Below are 24,665 nucleotides of genomic sequence, written 5' to 3'. Positions count from 1 at the left end.
AAAATTAGGTTTACAACTCTTAGAGCCTTTTTCTTTATAGGGTTAGGGTTAGGGTAGAACATTGATAGGGCACTGCCTATTTTGACCACTTGTTTTCTGTTTGACAGAAACGCTGTTATCCAATTGTGGAGGGGTCCGGAGATGCCGTAGGATTTTAGTTTTAGGAGAAGTTTGTCATGCACCACAGAGTCAAAAGCTTTACAGAAGTCTATGTAAATTGCATCTATTGCTTTGCCCTGATCAAGATTTGTAGTCCATATGTTTTTGCAGTGCAGAAGTTGTAAATTACAGGATAAATTTTTTCTGAAACCAAATTGTTTATTAGAGAGTAGGTTGTTTGTTTCTAGGTGGAGGATAATGGATTGGTTGATGATTGATTCCATTACTTTGCAGGTGACACAGCATAAAGAGATTGTTCTGTAATTTTCAACTAGGCTGAGGTCTCCTTTTTTGAAGACAGGGATGACCGTGGTTAGTGACCAAAGTTTGGGAAGGGAGCTGGTCGTGAAAGCTTTTTCAAAGATTATGCTTAGGGGTTCTGCTATATTAGTGGAAAGCTTTTTTAAGAAGTATGCACATAGGAAATCAGGTCCAATAGATAGAGATGGTTTCAGTTAGAACTTTTGAACTTTCTTAAGGCAGCGGAAGAGATAAAGATTTTCCAAGGAGGGAAGAGGGCAACCAATGATCCTCTGGGCAATGATATTAACCCTCTGGAGTGCTGTCCTATCTGCCACTGTGCAATTCGCAAACCATACAGCAGCAAGTTAAAATACTCTCTATAGTGCAGCAATAGAAGGTCACCAGCAGTTTTTCATTCAGTTGTTGTTTCCTGAGAAGTCTCGAGTAGTATAATCTCTGCTGGGCCCTTTTGACCAGTGCTGCAATGTGAGCGCCCCAGGTCAGGTCCCCTTTTATCATAACATCCAGAAACTTAAAACTGGGCACTTGCTCTACTCGGTCACCAGCAACCAGTTCACCTCATCTTGATAGGCAGACTCATTCCTCTCCCCGGAGATGAGTCCCACTACTGGACTCATAAATAAGACTGGAACCAATGCAAATATTTTCCCACATCAACCAAATGTCCTCAAAAGTTATGCTAATGAGTATTTTCAAGAAATCTTATAACACCAACAGGGTTTCCCCATCTAATTGTCATCTGCTGAAGTGACTGAAGCAGTTTCTGTCCCAACACCACTGAAACATGTCAATGGATGTAAAGAACATGCTCCATTTCTGCAAAGTTTTCATGTGGCTATCACAGTCCTAAGAATTTATTCTCTTAAGACATGCATCTTTATAAATGGAGATATGGGTAGAAGTTGGAACTAATGTAAGTGCACCATTTCTGATTCATGGCAATGCTTCTTGCTGACCATGTTATCAATAGCTACAAAACTACATAGCACTACACATTGCTACTGTGAGTCAATCTTGTGTAGCTAATTACACATGATGTTCTGTAAAGATGCTGACCTGAAGTTCTCAACTGAGTTTTTACTATTGTCTCTCCATTTCTTAGTTAACGTATCATATTCTATACTAAAAAAGAAATGGAATAAGCCTATATTAGCTGTCAAAACAGACCCAGAATTCCAAACGTCAACACTGTTCAAATATTGTAGAGAACAACCAAGTTTTTCTACCGATTTCTTGCCTAGAATTTCTTGCATAGAACTTTCTCTTCTCAATGTTAGAAATCCATTTTTGTGCCTGCAACAGTCCAAGCTTCACAAGGAGATGATAAATGAGATTGTATTGATTAGACTGTGCTAAACAGACTCTGCATTTCAAGGTTATAACATTTGGAGAGTCGGTAACTCTCATTACAGAAATCTGTCCGCTGACATTTACAAATAAAGAGGGCAGCAAAGGGATTCCAGCATGATTGTGCAACTACGGCATTTTTCTTTTATCGAGATAGAAAATTCAACACAAATAGTCACAAAAGTTAAAGTCATGAAAGAACTAAAAAGATAAAGCTAAACATTCTTCAAAATGCACATTTTTTCATTAAAAAAAAATTAAAATATTTTAACATACACTTTCATTTTTCCACTCATCCTGATAAACAAACTTTGAAGAAAGTATTTTGCTATGGCGTATTTCAAAAAATGTAGTGGTAAAACAGTGTAGGGTTGTCTCTTGAAAACAGATTTTGGTTTCATGGATCAAAGAAAACAAAATGTTTAGAACTTTCAATTCAGTGGATTGCTACCACAAAGAACGGTAGTCCAAATAAAAATTTAAAAAAATTATATAAGAATAAGGTTCGCTACCACTATAGTTTGCCATGATGAAGAACATCAAGACACTAATAAGATTTATTTGTAAGTATCTTTAAAATAAAAACAGTAGGGGCAATTTTAATCCCTACTCAGCATGGGATATAATCAGGCCAAAGAATTAAATAGCATACCTGAGATACCAAGAGGCAATTAGACCTAGCCATCTCTCCAACCTTTGTTGACAGTGAATTCAACAAAATAATAATCATAATAATCATAATCATAATCATAATATAATCAACTTTAAGTATCTAACCATTAGAAGCTCTTTATTCTGACACAATGTCATGCCCTCCCCTCAGTTGTCCCTGAAGGCCAATATAGGAAAATTCCCTGTCAGAAGAGACAATGTCTCTGTGACTGTGGACACACAAAAACAACAGAGCATGTTTTCCTCCAGTACCTCTATTAAAAACACATTTCCCGTAGCCTCATGTCACCATTACTGTATAAATACCCAGGGCACAGAGGACAGTTCTACAGGTCCCTTATTGCTTGAAGATACTAATCCTGCTATAACATGTGCTGTTGGGTTTTCCGCAGCAACGCTTAAAATCCATCAGAAGTTAACCTGTGCCATAAACTAGTTTCAATGAGTATTCAGTTTGCTATTTAAGAGTGCTTTGTATTGTGGTACATTTAATTTGCTCTACATCAAATTTTATGTTTGTCCCTATATCCATTTAATGACATACCACTCCCTTTAGATTTTTTGCACTCTTGTTTTCATATATACTTTTTATATTTTAAGGGTTCTTTTGTTTTAAATTAGACTTTGATGTATCTCCTATGCTTTGTAATCCTGCGTAACCCACCCTCCTTATATTATATTTACTTATTTAAGAAACTTTATATGGATGCCCACTCACTCTCACTCTCACTGACTCTGGGCAGCTGACAAAGCTAAAAAACATTAAAAACAATAAATAGCCCCGCCCCAACCCTTCTGCCGATAACAATCAATCAAACAACCGCTTGGTGGGATCCATCATACTCTGAGTTCCCAAAGGCCCACTGGCAAAACCAGGTCTGCAGGTCCTTGTAACAGAGTGTTCCAGTAGAGCCCCCTCTAATCTCCATGGGGGTGGGGGAAGAGGAAGGGAGAGTGGGAGGAAGAGAGGGCGAGACAGACTCTTTTATATTTTCCCTGTCCATAAATGCTGTCAGGCTCCAGACCTTTTAACTTTGTTTTTTTGTTTTTTGTTATTAACTGTTTGTATCCTCTGAACACTGGAGTATGGTTTGATTTGATTTGATTATTTGGCATGGGCAACCAGAATTTCGAAAGAATTGTCCAAAATAGGGCTAAATAAGGCATTAGATTCACAAAAAGCCATTTGCTTGCTTGTATGTGTATATTTCCAGCTATTTGAATTAACATACTGGCATCAAGAACAGAACTCTGTTCTGATCATGGTTGTCTCTAATAAAAAACTACTTTTCCTTATTTAGTGATTGATTGATTGATTGATTGATTGATTGATTACATTTATTAGCAGCCCATTTTACCATAGAATAATTCTGAGTGGCTAACAGTAGCAAAAAGATAAAACTACACAAATAAAATTCTACAAAAATACTTTTCCTTAGTTGTTATATTTATGCTAAGGTTTGAAATAAGCTCTGCCAGGCATTTTTGATATTCATTTTTTTAAAGTGCAGTATTATTACATAGCTACTCAAATGTACATTCCAGTGAATTCAGTGAGATTTACTTCCAAGGAAGAACAGTTGACGGTTGCAACCTTTATTTACCACAAGATTAATTAAAAAAAATAATAATAATCTGCTTTCTATAAAAATTGTCATATTTTCTTGTGATGTTTTAATTCTTCCTTGAGTTTATCCCATAGGTAATTCTGTAATGTCCTTAAAAATACAGATAGTCCTCAACTTACAACAGTTCATTTAGTGACCATTCAACGTTACAATGGCACTGAAAACATGACTTACAACCATTTTTCACACTTACAACTATGGCAGCATCCCCATAGTCATATGATAAAAGTTCAAATGCTTGGCAACTGACTCATATTTATGACAAGCAAAGTCAATGGGAAACTAGATTCACTTAACAACCTTATTATTAACTTAACAACTGCAGTTATTCACTTAAGAACTCTGACATGAAAAGTCGTAAAATGGGGTAAAGCTCACTTTACAAATGTCTCATTTAGCAACAGAAACTTTGGCCTCAACTGTGGTCATAAATCAATATATGTACTCACCAATTAGATAAAGTTTACATTTTTAAATTTTAAATTTTTCACTTTTAAATTACACAATACATTAGCCAATGTTAGGTATGGGCATCCTGAGGAAGAAAGAAGAAAAGTGACAAACATGAATCATGCTGTCACACACAAACTAGCCTCTTACATACCTGCATACAACTCTGTAACACAGATGCAGAAGAATGGTACTTATGTCATGTCACAATGCATTGCCTCATCATTTGGACATCATTAGAGTTAGGAAGCGATAGCTGTCATTATGTGTCCCTGTGTTTGCCTCTTTGTTTCATCCTGAATTTGTTTATAATTGTTTTAGATCTCTGCCATTGTCAGGGCATATTAGTAGCCCAAACAAATTTTTCTTATAATTGCATTTGGAAATCAAAAGTCTGCAAAACTGATTTGAGACTTTTCTGCCCTAAACTCACTTTTGGTGAAAAAACGGCTATCTAGGAAGTAAAGGGCTGTTTTTGAACTTGGCTATTCAAAGGGTTCAGCATTTTTTAAAGAAAAAAGGTTAACCACAGATATATTATAAAGAATTGATTGTATAGAATGGACACTTCAAAAATGCAACTGTTTTGCTTTTTAAAAATTCAGTGAAGAGTAGTACTGCTGTGCAGCAACAGGAAACTGAAGTTAATTCTAGGCTCATCACAAAGGCACACTGAGATTTTGGAGCAGGAGGAGGAACTCTGCCCTAATTATTCATCCCAGAGGAACCGCTTTCTAGCCAACCTGATCCAGAGTCCAATATTTCGTATTTTTGCAGCATAAAGAATATATTGTATTACTCCCACGTCAAACTGTTACATTCAATTTACTTTTTCAGTGATACTAGAGTTAGAATAGCTTTTACTAAAAAAAAGAAAATCCCAGAAATACTAGAGCATAATCTTAACATTAATTCTGCCGTTAATTCTACCAAAAGTAGATTTTCTGGAAGAACTTTCATTGAGGCCACCATAAAATGCTCAGAGCATGCAGTAAGTGTGAGACATACACTTTAATCTTAAATTGTATTTTAAAATTATGCATATTGCCAAATTGAACTGACTTGCGGAGCAATGACATGCAATTACAACTGGAATGATGACTAAGTTTCAGAAGGAGGAGGAGAAGGAAATGATAACATCAATGAAACAAGCAATAATATTAATAGAACGAAAAATAATGGTAATGATCTTAGTGAACATAGCAGTTCTTATGCCCAAATATTTCCTACAGAAAATATCAGAGGTTATGGATCCCAGTATTACATTAAAAAATCTCTTTTCTACCATGCTAGAAAATTAGAAATAAAGATAGTTCAGGGAGATCAGTCCTGGTATGGCCAAATGAAACCTGAGGTCTGTCCATTGGGAAACTTTTAAAAGCCCAGATCTCAGATTTATTAGTAATAGGAACATGTAATGTCATATCACATTGAAAAAATTATTTGTCATAAAATTATTTATTAATTTTATTAATTTCCAACAAGAACTAGATTTACATTTTGCATTTTAAAATTGGCAACTGACTGGATTTAAAGTAACCTGGCTTAGTATTTAGCAGGGGTATAATGTGCAGTTTATAACATAGAATATTCTCCTATGAGCGTGATTTACTTTTACTCAACCTGGGACTGTGTTTAAAAACCTTCTGACTCCCTTTGATTGCTGTAGGAGCCCAATTCCAAAACAGAAGAACCCTCCAGAGCAGGGATGGGTTTCACTTACCTTTGCTACCGGTTCGTGCGCCACTTCTGCGCATGCACAGATCGTATTTGAAGACATCCAGGCGGGTGGGTGGAGCCTCCCGCCACTGCTGCTACCGGTTCGCCTCAACTGGGGTGAACCAGTAGCAACCCACCACTGCTCCAGAGACAATTTTATTTTTTAGACTGATTAAATCACTATGGCTGTTCCAAAATCACTTCTTGAAGAATCTTGGCATCCCATCCACATAATAATGCCATTCATTTAGAGACTGCCTGGTTAATGACCATTCACAATTATGATTGTGATGAAAACGTAACTTTATAAGCATTCCTCAGATTTACAACTTCCGTATGTCGGTAAAGCAAAGGAAAGCTGAAGTAAGATCACAATCACAGCTCTTTTAGAATTCACATCTAGCCTGGCTAACCAAACTCTCAATTAAGAAGATATGCACACATTTGTGAATGTGCAAAGGAAGGAAGTTTTTGCTCATAAAATAAATAATAAAAGTTGTAGATTTTTATTTATTTACACATCTGAGTCTCTGAATTAAAAAAAAAACAAATAATACAGGGGGTTTCATTAAAAAAAAATCACGATCCTTAATATGACACTATCCTCAGCCTGTTCATATATCATTTAAAAAACAAAACAAAACTCACAGTAGGTAAGGTAAAGTGGCCTTGCTGCTTCTCAGTCATACAGATTATGAGAAGTCCTTATAATTCATGGCCGGCTAGCTCTCAAGATCTTTTTCTTGTTATATTATGATGGCATATATTCCCTGCCATTTCCCTTGTGTGTAAGAAAGAGATCAGTGCAAATGCACGAGGATGCTTGCATTTGTCTCCTAAAGCGTTAAGAGCAGATATGCTTAAAGGGGGGTGGGGGGGCTTCAGTGACTTATTTATTAGATAGTAGAAACAGTTTCTATATTTGATACCATTCAGCTTCTTATCCTCAATTAGAATTATACTTTACCTATCACCACTTCAACTTAATGCTGGTATAATTCTGACTTTGTCTAGCATTTTACATCTTACAAATTCCTAAGCCTTCCAAACGAGTAAGTTAAAAATATTTGGAATGCAAAAGATAGAAAGGAATGCTGATATATGCAAATGCACACTTGAGAAAGACAGAAGAGTACGGTTAATCAAGGACTTTTGCCTTCCCCCCGCCCCCCCCAGCCAGCCTTTAAGCATCTAGAGAAAGAAATACATAAGTCTTCCAATCCTGATTGTTCAAGCAAATCGTAAGACTTCACTCTGAGAGATCTTTCTGTACTGATTGAACAAGATGAATAAAGTATTTTACAGAATACTTTACCCTTAATGCTTAGAATTCCAAAACTCTCATATATTAAATCATTTCAATGTTTAATTATTATTCACTAATTTTTAGAGTTTATATACTGCCATATTCTATACTGATTCTCAGTAATTAGATCTTTAAAAAGATTTAAAACCCGAAATAAAATATAAAAACAAAAATATTAATGTATGAGAATACTAAATAAGACAAGTATACCCAAACAGTACCCACTCTTTGATTCCAAAATACCCTTTAAAATTATTCCATTTTCATTAATTTCTGAAATGTTAATGATGATGCTAACCTGACTTGATCTTCAAAGGCAGCCCCACATAAATACATTGCAATAATCCAGTCATATGTGCATGAATAGCTGTTGCCATAACTCCTTGCTCCAAAATTAGGGTTACTACTTACGAGCATCACCTGGAACTGGGCAAAGAAGTCTTGTCATAGTCTCCACCAGTCTATAAAGCAGTAGCTGTGAGTCTAGGAGATTCTCAAAGGTATACAGTATACCTTCAGGGAGACTATTACTCCATCCAAAATTAGCACTAAGGATTGCCAAAACTACTTCATCAAGGGTCCCCTGAAGCTATTGCACAACCACCTTTTCAATCACCTTCTCCAAAAAAGATACTGAGCAAAAGTTGCCCAGTATAAAGGGATCCAGTGATGGCCTCTTGTGGAGGGGTGAATCAAGTCTTCCTTAAAAGAAAAAACAACAACCTCCTTGCTCAAAAACAGTTAACCATCGCTAGGACCCATTCATACGACACCCCCACCCCGAGCTGCTTCCCAAGCCAGGAGAACACGGATCTAAAGAACAGATGGCTGAACTCACAATCCTCAGGACCCTGATCACTTCATCAACTCCAACAGATTTTAACCATTCCCAGATAATCAGGCAAGACAAGAACCTCCCAAGCATCCTAGGTATCTCTTCCAGACTGGCACCAAAGCCAGCATCCAGCTGCAAGGAAATCTGAGCATTCTTGTTCAATGGATGCTGAAGAAATTCTTCTACACATCTCTTAAGGTTTTTTGGGTCCCTCCTTTACCCAGGAGGGCTTGAATCACCCAAAGCAGGACTGCAGGACAGCAATTTACAGACATATTAAGGGTGGATAAGTACTCTTTGAAACTGACAGAGGAAAAGATTGTTTCCTGTAATGAACCCACATCTGCCGATCTGACCTCACAAAGTGCAGTAATGATAATGTTTGAAGTTTGATTGCTATAAGTGCTGTTCCTTTTTTAGGCCTTGACATATTGTCTCTATCTAGCAAGATACGGACAGTCCAAGTTCAAAATGTGAGTTTTCTTTGATTCATTTTTCTTTGATTCGTTTTTCTTGATTCTTGACTACTAAGATGATCTGCTAGCCATGGTTAACTAGCCAGATATTGTGGAGTAAGAGCATTAAGTGCACCTTTTCTAACCCCTCCCTCATGTGAGTGCAGGAAGTGCTATCTCAGAAGGGCTGCCCAGTTGCCCTGGATACTGCCAGACATCTCTACTGTCCCAGGTACTGAAATGAACAAACACTGGTCCAATACCTGCCCATGTGCAGGTTTGTCATTTTCCACCAGTTACTCACCATTCCTCCACTGCTGGACTCAACAAATCAGGTTTGGAATGAGATGATGAGTTGTAGATGAAGATGAACTGCACAAAAGAAATAGGCAGGTGATGGAACTTTAAGCGGAACAGCCATTGCAAAGGGATGGTCTCATTTCCTCGACAGAGCTGTCCTTAATTTAATTGCATGGAGAACCATTATGACTGAGACCTTTCCCACTGCAGTAGATGACCAGGAGGTCTAAGTGTCTTGTGCTCTTAGTGACCCCACAACCTCTGCTGGGTCTGCCTTCTTGACTGTTGAACTGTTGATCGGTCTCCTCCACTCAATCTGCCAGGGCCTATCCCACACACTGAGATAAACATATCCCTTTCTCACCATGAGTCAGAGACCTGTTGGCTGCCTTCACCTGTTTTGCCCTGTTATTTGATCTGTTGAGAGGATTTACTGGGTTGCATGTGTTACAGCCACTTGGAGTCACAGGTGAGACCCAATGCCAGATGAGGACCAAAGATGAATGAGCAGCCCTAAAAAGAGCACAGCAGGCTATCTCTCACTGAACACCTCATATGTTAACATCAATATAGTTTTTTGTTTATCTAGAGTTTGTCCCTGAGTAAAGCATTTCTTTCATGCATTTTTTTTCCAAAAGGACATTATAATCTTGAATTGTCATGAAATTTTAGCAACTAAGAGAATAACTGCTCATTTCTTCTTTTATTATTTAATCATTTTCAGCTATTTCTATACCTTTTGTGAAAAATATATTATGTCGTGTAGAAAATAAAACTTAGCATTAGCTTTCATGACAATGAAACAATTACTTTGGAAGAATCTGCTCATTTTTGGAAAATATATTTTAATGGCACTATGGATTCAGACAAATAATTTAGAAGTATTTATACCTTAAAATATTTCAGGTATAATCTTAATAAAATATAACTGGATTCAGTCTTAATCATGCTAAGACTAATTATATTTAAGCAAATGAAGATTGGCTCAAAACATGCCTGACATAAGCAGCAAGTGATATCTTCCACCATCCAAGTCAAAGTAGGTACAAAGAACTGAAACCAGCTAAATTACTTTGGATATTTATTTATTTATTCAAAGACAACCTCCCCCTATGCCTGAAGAGAATAGTTTTCGATCATTGTGTGCTACCTCCTCTAACATATGCCAGTGAAACATTGACAATAACCTCATAATCGATACAAAAGCTATGAGTAGCACAAATAGCCATGGAAAGATACTCAGCATTACAAGACAAGATAGAAAGTCCTGAATTAGAGAACGAACGAAAGTGTAGGATATCATCAAGAGAGTAAAAGAATTGAAATGGAAACTGGCTGGTCACATAACAAAAACCAATGGCAAGTGGACCAAGGCAGTCATAGAAGGGATCCCACTTGATAAAAAGCTTCCACGAAAGAGACCTAAAACAAGATGAATTGACGACATCAACTAGTATTGGGGGCTCCACAGGCAAAGAAAGCTCAGGACCATATTGGTTGGAAATATGCAGAAGAGCCTCCATCCTGCCGTGGATAGATAATGGCTAAAATGATGATGATTTATCTATTTACATATATATTTGGTTTTTACTTGCCTTTTAAATCACAAAGGCACTTAAAGCAGCAATATTTGATGTTATTTATTTTGAATATAACTGATTTTATAATTTTTGTTTTTACACTTGTACGCTGCTAATAGATTTCCAGTTATAGGGCAGACTGTAATTACTATCAATACAATGCCAAGGTTGCAAAATGACAGAACGTATCTAAATAAGATGCCCTGGATAAGATATACCTAAGAACAAGATTAGGATGCAAGGTTTGTCTGTGGTTGCCCCATGCTTTCAAAGTGTTCCCCCTCACATATCTGTTGACCTTCCACAAACAATTAAAAGCTGTTTTGTGTCTGTAAACTTTTGCTCCAGTCAATTGAGGGTTGGCACCTATTTTATAGGTTTCAACTTGGAGATTTGTATAACTGATTTTATAATTTTTGTTTTTACACTTGTATGCTACTGATAGATTTCCGGTTATAGGGCAGACTATAGTTACTATCAATAGATAATGACAATAAAAGGGAGAGAATCTATGCTGCCATATTTCAGCAAAATATGATCAAAGGAGGTCTGAGTGCTACAATGAGGAGCTTGGGGGCTAGGTTACCTTGTGCCTCCTACCGACCCGTACGCTCACACAGAGAGGGCCTTCTCAGGGTGCCGTCCGCCAAGCAATGTCGGCTGGCGGCCCCCAGGGGAAGGGCCTTCTCTGTTGGAGCTCCTACGCTCTGGAATGAACTTCCCCCCCCGGTTTACGTCAATTGCCTGATCTTCGGACCTTTCGGCGTGAGCTGAAAACGCACCTATTTATTCAAGCGGGACTGGATTGAAATTTTATTGGGGTATTTATGTTTTAAGATTTTAAATGGTTTTAAAATTTTGGCCACATTATAATATTTCTTTTTAACTTCTTTTTAATGTTTATATATTGAATTTTTACTTGGCTGTACACCGCCCTGAGTCCTCCGGGAGAAGGGCGGTATAAAAATCGAAATAAATAAATAAATAAATAAATAAAAAGGATATTATCAAGAAAACAGATTATATATATATATATTAGGGTGTTAACAAATTAAAGTAATGACTTGGAATTAAAGCTAACACTTGAAGCTGACTCTCTACTACCTGGAAAGAAATGAATGAATGGAATAGCTAGGACTTTAACAGGTTTGCAAGAGAGTATATTTAAAAAAGGAATTATTTAAACACAACTGGAATCCTTAAGTGGATCAGAGTAACTTGTGATGCTCTCAACCTTTCACAAATTACTAATCTAAATAGGTTAAGTGGGAAATTGTCTATTTTTAAATCGAGACATATAAAAGTTAAGCCATCACATCTACCAAGTGCAAACAGTTTAACGTATTTTTATAATATAAATTCTATAGTATAGAATTTAGAACCTCTAGCTGTATCGATAGCTTCAGTTTATACCTTAGCAATAGCTGCTCACATTATTTTTTAAAAATACTTTATAGTATTGCTACCCATTTATTAGCTAATATCACAAGAAATGAAAGTACTTTATTATTCTTATAAAAAGAGGGAAGAAGTGTATGTAGTGGGAAATTGAATTTAATTAGACACATGTGAAATTATTAAGAAACCGCTAAATTCTGTTGCTTGGATCCTTATCTTCCACAAGGTCGCATTTCTATTAGTCTTCAATACCTGAAAGTATCTGAAGGTATGACTGTAAAAAGAACCATTTTTCATCAACAAACTTGATTCCTGCTTTTGAAGCAAGAAGACTGGCTGCAATTATTCAAAATTAATCTTACTTCCTTGATTTTCTATCAATCCACAATTCACTAGAATTTCCATAGCAGCTTACAAGGTAAAGTAATAAAAAGTCAAAAGCAAACAAAGAGCACACAACAGTAAAACCATCACATCTCTATGTCTGCAGGTGAATACTACTGTAGCAACCTCAAATTTATTTACAGTATAGTGGTCACTGCTGAAGAAAGTATCTCAACCACTTTTCATCCTAAAGACGGGGAACATATCATTGCTATTACATGAGTTGGGAAGCTGAAGATTAAACATGCAACAGTAGCTTCTTAAATAGCTTCTCTGCTCAAACAATTCAAGCAATTAACTTTATATTTGCTCAAGTTATTAAAGGACCAGATTATGCAAAAACACCCACATACTAGTTTTATACAAATGTGCTGTTCTAATCACTCATGGCAATAGACATATACATCCAAACAAGCATAGAGTGTAAAAGGAGAACTAAATACATGCAATACCTCTAATTGCAACCATCCTGTTCATTTAAAGGAGTTTGCTTATTGTATACTATGGGTGCAACAAGTCTAGCCTTGTGGCCGTATGTGCCCCAAGCATCTCTTTGGCATCCACAAAGCCTTCCAGAAGTGGTGTAATCAAATATCTGGGCTCTTTATTCCTTCTGGGGAATTGTAGGATTTATTTTATTTATTTTTTTATTTTATTTTTATTTGCATTTATATCCCGCCCTTCTCTGAAGACTCAGGGCGGCTTACACTATGGTCAAGCAATAGTCTTCATCCATTTGTATATTATATACAAAGTCAACTTATTGCCCCCAACAATCTGGGTCCTCATTTTACCTACCTTATAAAGGATGGAAGGCTGAGTCAACCTTGGGCCTGGTGGGGCTTGAACCTGCAGTAATTGCAAGCAGCTGCTGTTAATAACAGACTGTCTTAGCAGTCTGAGCCACTCAAGGACCCTTTAATGATCAGATTTTGATCATTAAAAGACTTTGATTTAATGATCAGACTAAGCTCTTTGGGCTTGCAGATGGTTAAGTCAATCATTTAACTCCTTCAAACTCATGAACCCCCCTTCCACAGTCTTATCTAGCTTTAATGCTTTGCTTTTCATAAGTTTCACAAAACCTTGTTTGGGTTTTTGATCCGACAGGCATTTCACACATTTGCTATTTATGGAAGACATTGATGGAATTGTCTTCTTCAGGACTGTTGTGTCTGTTTGCATGGATAAATAAATATGACTATATAACTTGAATCCCCACAGCCTCACCATAGATGAATTGCATATTTTATTTTTCCAACCAACCTTTAAAATAAATAGATTTTAGATACATACATCAGATTCAGTTATATCCAGAATATGGGAAGAAACAGGTAAATTTAGAGGGGATTTTCATTTTTCCAAGCTACAAATCTTAATCTACTCTTTTTCAGTTTACTACATACAAAATGCAGAATAACATAGGAAGGGACCTTGGAGATCTTCTAGTCCAACCCCTTGCTCAGACAGGAAACCCTATACCAAATGGTTGTCCAATCTCTTCTTAAAAACCTCCTGTGTTAAAGGACCCATGACTTCTGGAGGCAAGTCATTCCACTGATTAATTGTTCTCTGTGTCAGGAAATTTCTCCTTAATTCTAGGTTGCTTTTCTCTTTAACCTAACAAAGTTATGTTTCTTCAAAGTTCTAGGAAGATGCAAAAGATGGAAATGTGGTGCCATAAGAACAACTTTACAGCTTTACAGCTATAAACTGAGACAGCTTTGAGACTTTAAGCCACTCTAGAAACTATTTTTTTTATTTTCACGTCAAGAAAAAAAAGACACCAGAAAAAATCCAATGTGATTATTTAATAAAATATATATTATTTATTTTCTTATACATTAAAGCTTCATTTGACCTTGAATCACAAACCAAGTGACTTTCCTGGTCTCCTGTAGTATAATGAGGGGAAGGAAATGAAGGACTAGATTCATGACTTGCAATTTTACCTTGAGTGATCAGACCACTTTTAGTCAAAAAATCATAGTTGCCTTAAATATGGAAAGATCATGGAGCTCAAGACAGGTCCTTGGTGTTTACATTAATTTCACTCTATAGTTCTCTCATCTCTTACCCAAAGAGTTTTTGGAGCTGAACAAGCTAGCCAACTTGGGTTTTTTTACAGAAATAATGGTTAATCTCATATACCTTTACATCAATTTCTAACGATAATTTTTGCCAGATTAAGAACAGTGGTTTTTTTGCTTTGGACACTTGCATATACACACACACAGCCAGCCTTTGTGAAATATGACAGAACATTTTCCTTAGATTTTACTAATAATGACACTTTCTGTACTTATTTCCCCACCATCACCATTGTTTTTTTAAAAAATGCTCAAAAATCATTAGATTGATTTCTATAACATTTTTATTCCTTCATAAAACTTAAAACTTCCTGCAAATTTCAATGCAGTTTGCTAAAATATAGAAAAAGGTAATCTGTTCATTTTCCCCCCTTTGATAATAGGAGAAAAGAACACTTACTGTTATTGACTTTTTGAATTTTTTCACTGAATCCAAGGAAAAGTAGTTGGAACTACCAACTATTGGAATAATCCAAACAAAACTCAGGATATTATTTTAAAATATCCTGAGCAACTTGTCTAACCTCTGCACACCCAGAAATGTTACCACACGATGTCCTTTAAGAATAGAAAAAGATGCTAGTACAAGTTGTAAGAAGATTCTTTATACAGATGTTTTGTATAAACTGTGATTGAGCCAACTATACTGTGTTTTGCAACTGAGACTGAAATGAAATGAATCTTCAAAAGTATAAAATAACATTGTCAGTAAGAAGAACTTCTGTAAATCATAGTCATGTATTAACAATCCGTTTAGGCTCATTCACAGTCAACATATCTTTGATTTGATTACCTCTTGCATCAAATCTGTACACATTTCTACTTTAAGTAAAGAATTTATGAATTAATTTATATATAGTTAATAATTATAAGCATATTTCTTTTAATTAATAAAACTTTTCAAAATATACATGCATGAACTTCAGATATGTGTGTATAAATAAATCCAGCCACCTTATATTACATAATAATTAAAGCATTCTATTATTTTTCCAAATTTAGAAATTGGCTTGGCTTACCAAAGATATCAAAGAGCTTTGTTTACTACTTCAAATAACACTTAAATTTATGCCAATTTAGTTCAAAGTCAGGCAGGTGAGATAATTTTATTTGCAGAAAATATCAGCAATCTAAAGAGAAGTTCATTTAAAAAAATGCATCATTCAGTGTGATATTTGAAAAGCTGACAAACCAAGCCAGCAATTAATTTCAAACAACAATCCTTAAGAGTGACAAAAGGAGCAATTACTGCTATCATCAACACCTCCTGAAGATTATGCTTTTGTTAGTCTTCCTACTGCTATAGGAACTCACTCAGTAAAGATAAGTAGAAACTAATTGAAACAGCAAACATTTTCTAGTTCCATTTAATGTAAATAAAATTAATTATACTATAGATGAAGCAAAGACATGTAATCGCTTTCATTAATTTAGATTCAGTATATCATTTAATTGAAAGAAGATCTATTCACAAAGTCTGCATTACTATTAATCTTCTCATCGTTCCTATCACCCATCTCCTCCCACTTATAACTGTATGACTGTAACTTTGTTGCTTGTATTCTTACGATTTATATTGATTGTTTCCTAGTATGATTTGATTGCTTATTTGTACCCTATGATTATCATTAAGTGTTGTACCTTATGATTCTTGACGAATGTATATTTTCTTTTTATATACACTGAGAGCATATGCACCAAAGACACATTCCTTGTGTGTCCAATCACACTTGGGCAATAAAAAATTCTATTCTAGTCTAGTCTAAACTACCATTTAAACATAATTTTAAGCAGTCTAATGTGAGTGCCTAGAAATCTTAAACTGATCCATACTCACTTCACTTGAAGTGACTGTATGCCTATGGGGTATCTGCCTTCTGTAAATTGCTCTAACAATGCACATTTACCAAGTTATAAATGACTATTTTTACTAACACAAAGTGTCAGCATCTGAATCTGAAGTCCCTACAGGTCTTTGCAAGTAGTTTTCCTCATATGCACATCATCCCTTGAAAAATTAATTGTTGCATTCAGTTAACTGAGTCACTAGGCTATATCAAATAAAACATATTTTTTATTCCAGGATGTTTCCAATGTGACACATTTTGAATCTAAAGATACATATGGTCCTCTTAGTGCACTGTGATTTATATTCTTATACCACAGGGACTGAGGTCTTGTAAATCAGAGATTAAGGGGTAACAGAGAAGGCCAGACTAAATAACTGCAACTATAAAAGGCTCATACTCCATAAATAGACCCTATACTTTGCACACGGGAAATCTCATAATTTTGTTAAAAGGAGCAGGGAGCAGGAGCAAGTAATATTAACAATCTTTGCTTGAAATCTGGGATAGCCCGTGTTAGTTGGAATAGTTAATTCTAGACTAGCTAGTCACATTATCTGACCTGGTAAAAGTGAACTTTCTACACTGCACATCATTCATTTTCTATAATCTCAGAGTAGTTATCTAGCAAAAACAAGAACTATTTTCCAATGAAATTCTGAAAATTTCCCCAATAAGTTCTTTCAGTCCAATATAAGTAATAATCATAGCCACAATCCAGTATAGTTAATGATCCCATATTGAAAATATAAATTATATGAATACTTCACAGTGTTTAAATGCCAAGAGTTGATCAACTCTTTATTATTTAATTCCTTAATCTATTATTTGATTGAACAGGCTGCATTTATTACTGAAGGGAAATAGAAATGGAAAAGTCAATAATATAATCATCTCTGAAGACTACACATGTACAAGAGTCAGTTGAAAAGCCACACCATTTAACAGACCTGGAGTATCCACTTAACCTTTTGATTTCTTTAAAGAGAGTTCTAAATCTAAGGAAAATACACATATAAAACTGGGTTCATTTATTCGAAGAGTTGCACTAACTTATCTGAAGATGCAATCCCAAACACATCTAGCAAGTGTCAACAGTCAGTGGGAGATGACTTCCAATCCGGAGGGCAACTGTTGATAGACCCTGTTAATCAAACTACATGGGCTGCCCCTCTCCTTGAGACAGTAGCACAGGGATATATTTCTCAAACTAACTCCCGCTTGCCCTATTTCTTATCCTCTCAATCTGCTAGCTCCTTCAGCCGCCGACTAGCGGGAGCAAAACGCAGCCGACCCAATAAATAAATAAATAAATAAATAAATCAGGACCGGGTTTTCTGGCTCACACCTTGAGGGTGCAACTGCCAGCCCACAGCTCCTCGCTGGCAAAAACGGGAAGACACCCTCCCCCCACCCGCCTCCAAAGCGAAAGAGTTTAGGGGAAACTCCCGCCTGGATGTTTCAAGTTCTGTTTGGATCCGAGCCGAACCGGGTCGGGCGGGGGGAACCTTCGTCGCCATAACTTCTGTTAAGATCTACTACTTTCCCGGCTCTGTCAGGAACTGAGGGGGGGGGGAGAGAGAGAAACAAAAATAATAATTAAAATATCCCCGTTCCGTAGGTTTTAGACTAGAAGGACGCCCGCCTTTCTGCCTCAGCCTCACACACACCACGCTACAAAAATTGCAACCCCTGGGTTTTCCCTTCCAAGGGAATATTCCTCCCCTCCCCCTCCTCCTCGCCTAACTGCCTCGACGCGCAACTTTGAGAGTTCCCACGAACACCTCGGCGACGCCAAACCCGGCGGAGAGCGAGCGCCAACCTCGGACGTGGGAGTCTCCAGCCGAGCCCGAGAGGACCGAGAAGAGCCGCGGGGGACGGGACGGGACGGCGGCGGGGGTGGGGGTGGCAGCTGGAGGCGGACTCGGGGTAGGAGGCGACGGCGGAGAGGCTCGAAGGGAAGAAAAAGAGAAGGGGAAAAAAAAAAAAAAGACAGCCGGGTACTTGCCCAAGTCGGGACGAGGAGGCTGTCCGGGCGCTCCAGCGGGGCAGGAAGAGTCGGCTTTCCTGCCGCGTTCATTTCCTCCCATATATCGCTCAGAGGAGTGCTTTCTGAACGGCGAACTCAGCAAGGCTCGGGTCAGGCATTTAATTCCCGGGTAGGCACGCAGGCTCTCCCTTTTGGCAGCTTTGCAGGCGGCGGCGACTCCGAAAGAAGGAAAGGAGAGAGAGAGAGAGCGAAAAAGAGGTGGTGGAGAAGGGCGACACAGGAGGAGCGGGAGAAAAGGCGGGAACCGCCACCGAGCGCTCCGCTCTGGCGCTCACTCCAGGGGATACCCAGCCAGCCCACTCCTTCGTTCGGCTGAGGAGGAGATAGAGAGAAAGAAAGCGAGCGGGAAGACGCGGGCGGTGGGAACCGCCGCGCTGCCCAGACCAAGAAATAACGTGTGGGAAAACGGAGCACTGCGCGCGTCCCCGTTTAACTTTCCGGGCTCTCTCTCTCTCTCTCTCTCTCGGGGTTAGTCCCGCAGTTCAGCCGGCTGACTCCTGGGCTGATTCCTTCAACGGGTCTGGCAATGAGGTGGAATGATGCTCAGACTCAGCCCAGACTAAGGCTGGCGCTGACGGCGACGACGCTGCCTTTGATGGCTTCTCTCGCTGGGGCTTCCTTTCCATGTGGCGAAGGCACCTGTTGCAGGCTGGCCCCCGTGTGCGTGTATCAATCGGCGGTGATCCTAGCTTCCTTCCTATGGCTTTCTCTGATGTTCCCACAAAAGGATCTTAAACACACACACGCACGCACACGCGTTATCTTGTTTGACCCTAACGTGGTCCGCAGGCTTGGTTCTTGTCAGTGTTTTGCCCTGATGGAAGCATTAGATGTTGTGACTACATCTGACAAGGGAACATGTTTCTTCCTCATTTTGTTCTACTATAGCTGAATTCAAGCTGGAGGCACCAAAGACACAATACTCCATTTCTATAGGATGGTGGCACTTCAAGCAGGAGTAGCTGCCCTGCCCTACCTTTGGCATAGTTTCAGTGCCCACCTTCCCTGCATGAGAGAAATGGCACAATGCACAATGCCTTCACTTTGCCTCAGAGCCAACCATGCTGCTGACTCTAATACCATTTCTGCAAACTAGTTCTTGGGCTCCCAGCATTGCCAACAGCATCCTCCTTCCCATCACATTGGAGAACTTCCCACAAGATGAAAATCGTTCTGCAGCCATTTTTTCTATTACTTCAGACTCTAACTGTTGTCTCCCATCTTCACCGCTGACCGCCCCCCCCTTATTTGCCTTCCCCTCACCTTCAAGCCCTGCAGGGACAAACCACAAACGGTGCACAACTGAGGTTGGCCTTGTTTACAAAAAGAATAATCTTCAAATTCTGAAATGCACCATATTTTTTGAGGTTCCCTTGTGTTCAGGTGTAAGATTCCTCTATATGCTTCATGTGCAGTTCATCAATTTGCAAGGTGAAACTAGATTGTGAGGCATGAAAGGGATAAATAACCCTTGTTTTACATAACAAATTTCAAAACTTCTACTACTATATAAAAAATGTGATTTCTTTGAAGACAGGGGGGATATCACGTTGATAAAACCATTCAGAAATTAATATTTCTAATTTAATTTAAACCTACAAGCTTGATAATCACAGGAGGAGGAGTTAGAAAAGTTATATCACTTTATATCACAGATTTATAATCACATTTCAACCGAACACCTCTAAGGAAAGAATGAGGAAATCCAAGATGTTACTGTTATGAACTTTTTCCTCATGTGTATCTAATTGGAATACAAACCTGCCCTGGCAAATTATTTTTTCTGCCATCTCTTCAAGATCTGTCCTTTATCTGATCCCTAGTGCAAACCATCCTCGAGTCAATTTTAAATTGTCCTTTCCTTTACTGATACTGTGGCAGCAATTTCCCTTATTTTGGTACATATTTTTTTTGCCATGGATCCTGTCCAATGCATTTATTTCAGCAGCCATTTTGTTGTTGACATTGACCTTGGAGTTGCATGTGTTCCTATTTCCTTCCATCCTGGATCACTATCCTTCAGCACATATTGCTTTGGGTTAATCAGAAAGGCCAGATCTATCAGAGTTACTGCTTCCCTTCTACCTGCTACTTCTCTAAGCTGAAGATCCAGCTTTGAAATGTTGACTGGGGAATTCTAGTAGTTGAAGCCACTAATCTTAAAATTTGTTAAATTTGGAGACCCCTGCCATTGACTATGAAGGATGTTGCCACTACCTTCCTACAATATAAAAAACAAGTTGCAACCCAGATAAGTCAGTAAATTAAGATGAGTAGTCAGTCAATGGAGAAGAATATGCTAGAATTAGCAGCTCTCATACCTCCAGCAAGCTTCCAACATTGAGCATTTACTTCCCTGACTGACAAATGTGATCAGAATCCTGGTAATTAAATCATTCCCCATTCAGTGTGAATTACATATCTCCTTAAGAGCCGACGATTTTCCTACAAACTAATTTCATGTACGATTTATAACTGGCCTAATGACAGAGGGAGCTGTAGAGTAGGCAATCCCCTTCTGTTACAGAGCAGACTAGACATTGATACCAATTTTATTACTTTTCTGAAACCTAAGTGCCATGAATCAATCAAGTGACCACCAACCATGAAATCTATTACTGTTGACAGGGAAAGTGCTCAGCACTGGACTTTATAGCTAACTTTTAGTTGTTAGCTCAGAATGTGGGCTGGAATAAAATAGGCTTAACTGACTAAGTTAAAGAGACCTTATCTGATAGGACAGGTTCATTTGCCAGAATCTTAATGTCTGTATTAATCCAAGTCTGTTTGCATAGCAAAGAAGACTTGAGAAACTGTGGTGTATTACAGTTGAGAGAGTAAAACATGATTATTCTCTTTCATTTTCTCCTTTTTTTCTGCCTACTCATCAGAGCTAGGTAATCACACCTGTTACTTATCTAAGTAACTGAAGTAACACATACATAAGTTTATATTCTGGAGAAGCTGAGCACTTCAATATCAGGTCCTTTCCAAGACCTTCCAATGAAGCATTAACTAGATGTTATATTGGTGGGGAACTGGGACATTTTTCAAATAGATGCCCTTAATGTTCCAGATCTGGTCTCTCAGGAAATGAGTCTGTCCCAGGTTTAGAGCCAAATGGACTTGGAAATCAGTTGCAAGCCTTAGTAGATTCTAGCTCCATGGACAACTTCCCTTGCTGCACTTCCCTTGCTGCACAAAAATGTGCTTCACATCAAACCTGTTCAATCTTTATGGTTGGCCTGAGATGAGTGACGACCAATTCTTACCCATCACAGGGCAGACTGCACCTTCCTCTAGTCATTGTCAGCAATTATCAAGAGGTCCTGCAACATTTAGTCTTCATATTACATGCTCTCTAGTACTTTTGACCGATATATTAACTGGGTCCAAGATGTAGGAGATTTTGTGGAGCCAAGTTAAAGCCCCTACCTTAAATACTTCCTGGCAAAGAAAACAAAGCACAGACTCAGCTACAGAGTGTCAAATTGGGTAAGTACCCCATTACAAAAACACTTTCTCAGAAAATCAACATTATCAGCTTAACCATAGAATCTTCAGACGGCTATAGAATACTGATAAGGTAAGCAGAGCACTAGGGAAGCAAAAAAAAGTAACAGCCTACCAATAAACAGTTTGTGCTTCAATATAATTTGCCCTAGTCTCCTGATCAAATATACCCCTAAATTATTCTATTACTAGGATAAGATAGGATAAGATAAAATAAGAATCTTCTTTCTACGCCAACTCAGAAAACTCAAACTGCCCAAGGAGCTGCTGATCCAGTTCTACAGAGGAATTATTGAATCTGTCATCTGTACCTCTATAACTGTCTGGTTTTGTTCTGCAACCCAACAAGACAGACACAGACTTCAGAGAATAATTAGAACTGCAGAAAAAACAGGTCCCTATTGAGGACCTGTATACTGCACGAGTCAAAAAGAGGGCTGTGAAAATATTTACAGATCCCTCACATCCTGGACATAAACTGTTTCAACTCCTACCCTCAAAACGATGCTACAGAGTACTGCACATCAGAACAACTAGACACAAGAACAGTTTTTTCCCAAACGCCACCACTCTGCTAAACAAATAATTCCCTCAACACTGTCAAACTTTACTAAATATGCACTACTATTAATCTTATCATCGTTCCCATCACCCATCTCCTTCCACTTATGACTTTATGACTGTAACTTTGTTGCTTGTATCCTTATGATTTATATTGGTAAGTGTTGTATCTTATGATTCTTGATGAACTTATCTTTTCTTTTATGTACGCTGAGAGAATATGCACCAAGACAAATTCCTTGTGTGTCCAATCACACTTGGCCAATAAAAAATTCTATTCTATTCTATTCTATTCTATTCTATTCTATTCTATTCTATTCTATTCTATTCTATTCTATTCTATAAACATTGATTCTTCAGTATGCAAAACTAATAGCCTGCAGAACATCAAGTCCTCACAACCCCACAGCAGTTACTGTGACCTGTTTTGCTTGGCAAATATGCGGGGTTGGCTTGATGTGTTTGGAAAAGGAGGGGCATGCTGATTCTATGACTAGAGGGCAAATATTTACAATACACAAACAAATAAATCCTCATTCTTGGACCTTAGATTCCTACAAAACATCAATATCCAAATCAAATCCAGAACTGGAATCTATATATTCAGGTTACTTCCTTTCCCTCAGGAGATCATTAGAAGATTTAGGGAATTATATTTTCCATGAATTTTTGTACTTGTTTACTTGGACAATTTGCTTGTTTGTCCTAGTCCTAAGGAAAAGCCACAGTGCCTGGCCAAAAACGTTAAGCTGTTTTCCTACTTCTGGCACTTACTCCTGGCTGTTGAGTGAGCAAAGCACTTATTATCTTGGGCTACAGATAAACCGGTGCCTTTTTTGTTCCTGTCAGTCTGTCTGTCGTGTTCTCACCTAATAGTAATGATGCTCAAAGTTGTGTGGTAAGCAGAGGGAATGCCTTGAGGGACAGGAGGATCAGCTGTTCTAAGACAATGATCAGGGAAAAGAATCGTAAGTCTAGTACAGAATCTAACCTGTGAAAATGGCACAATCCTTAGTTCCAATGAAAATAAAGGGAAGGAGGGTCCTATTTAGGTTCTTCTGCTTGGAGTTTCAAGGCTTTCGTATTGCAGCTGGGTTCTTAGGGTCTCTTACATATTGCCAATAGTTTCCTTGTATCTAACTTCTCCCTATGCAAGAGTCATTCACCAGATGCTCACTCTCCATATCAATATGGAGTTGCTTTTTTAACATGAGATAGGTGGCAAATAAATTTAATAAATAAAATAAAATAGGAACCTCAGATATGATTGTGCAGCCATCACCACAGCCTAAATAACCAAAAGTGAAATGGTGAAAAGTAACTACATTTTTAACTATTCAAACATTTCTTCCTATACCTGGAAAATCTTCAGTATTGCAGCCTTAAGGTTACTGAACTTATCCTCGTGAGGCACTTTATAACAATTTGCGTTTGATAACCCTCCACTGCTCTAAACTAGAGAAATATACATTTAATTTGCTTGTGTTGGTTAACTCATTTCCTCAAAAGAATTCACAGGATTACTGCTAAAGAATAATCTAGTCTGTCTTGAAGACCCTTCTATCATTTTCTAGGTTTTGTCCATTTTTATTATAAATTTATTTGCCGCATTACACTGTGGATTTTATCTTACCTAGAAGTGGTTTCCTATAAAAGGAATCTCACTTATAAAAAATAGACTTTCTTCTCATGTCTCAACCCTTCCTACATAATCAAAATCTCACATCTGTTACATAATCTGATGCTTCCAATTTCACATTTGGAATCAGATTCTTGCCATTTTGCTCCAAAGTTTGAGGGCACCTTCCTGTTCTTTACTAGGTCATCCTTTATAATGAAATGGAACGGCAATGCTTTACCAAGAAGCTATTACCCATAAAAAAGCTTTTTAATATTGGCACCATCTTCTCAAAGGAGTAAAACACTCTTCTGAATTCACCACAAGAATTTAGAACATTTTCACAGAGAAGAATAACGCCACCTTAAAAACAATACCTTCATTGATATACTAGTAAAACAAGTAGCCAAAACTTTTATCTGTGGCTGCTATCACTTCTAATAACTGATGTCACTTATAGTAGCTATATCATTGATATTACAATGACAC

The 24,665-nt window shown here is 37.7% G+C and overlaps 1 protein-coding gene across 1 annotated transcript in view; it reads right to left on the bottom strand.

The window, feature by feature from the left end:
• Positions 1-18,854, bottom strand: part of SNTG2 (syntrophin gamma 2) — a 305,949-nt gene extending 287,095 nt beyond the window's left edge. Inside the window, exon 1 of the mRNA XM_058177752.1 lies at positions 18,443-18,854. Coding sequence (XP_058033735.1) covers positions 18,443-18,514 — 72 coding nt within the window. The 5' untranslated portion in view covers positions 18,515-18,854. The remainder of the gene's footprint in view (positions 1-18,442) is intronic.
• Positions 18,855-24,665: the final 5,811 nt, after the last annotated feature.

Source organism: Ahaetulla prasina, chromosome 1 (assembly GCF_028640845.1).
Source record: "Ahaetulla prasina isolate Xishuangbanna chromosome 1, ASM2864084v1, whole genome shotgun sequence".
Classification (NCBI taxonomy): Eukaryota; Metazoa; Chordata; class Lepidosauria; order Squamata; family Colubridae; genus Ahaetulla; species Ahaetulla prasina.
Note: the sequence above shows the minus strand (reverse complement) of the source record. Positions and strands in the feature narration are given on the sequence as shown.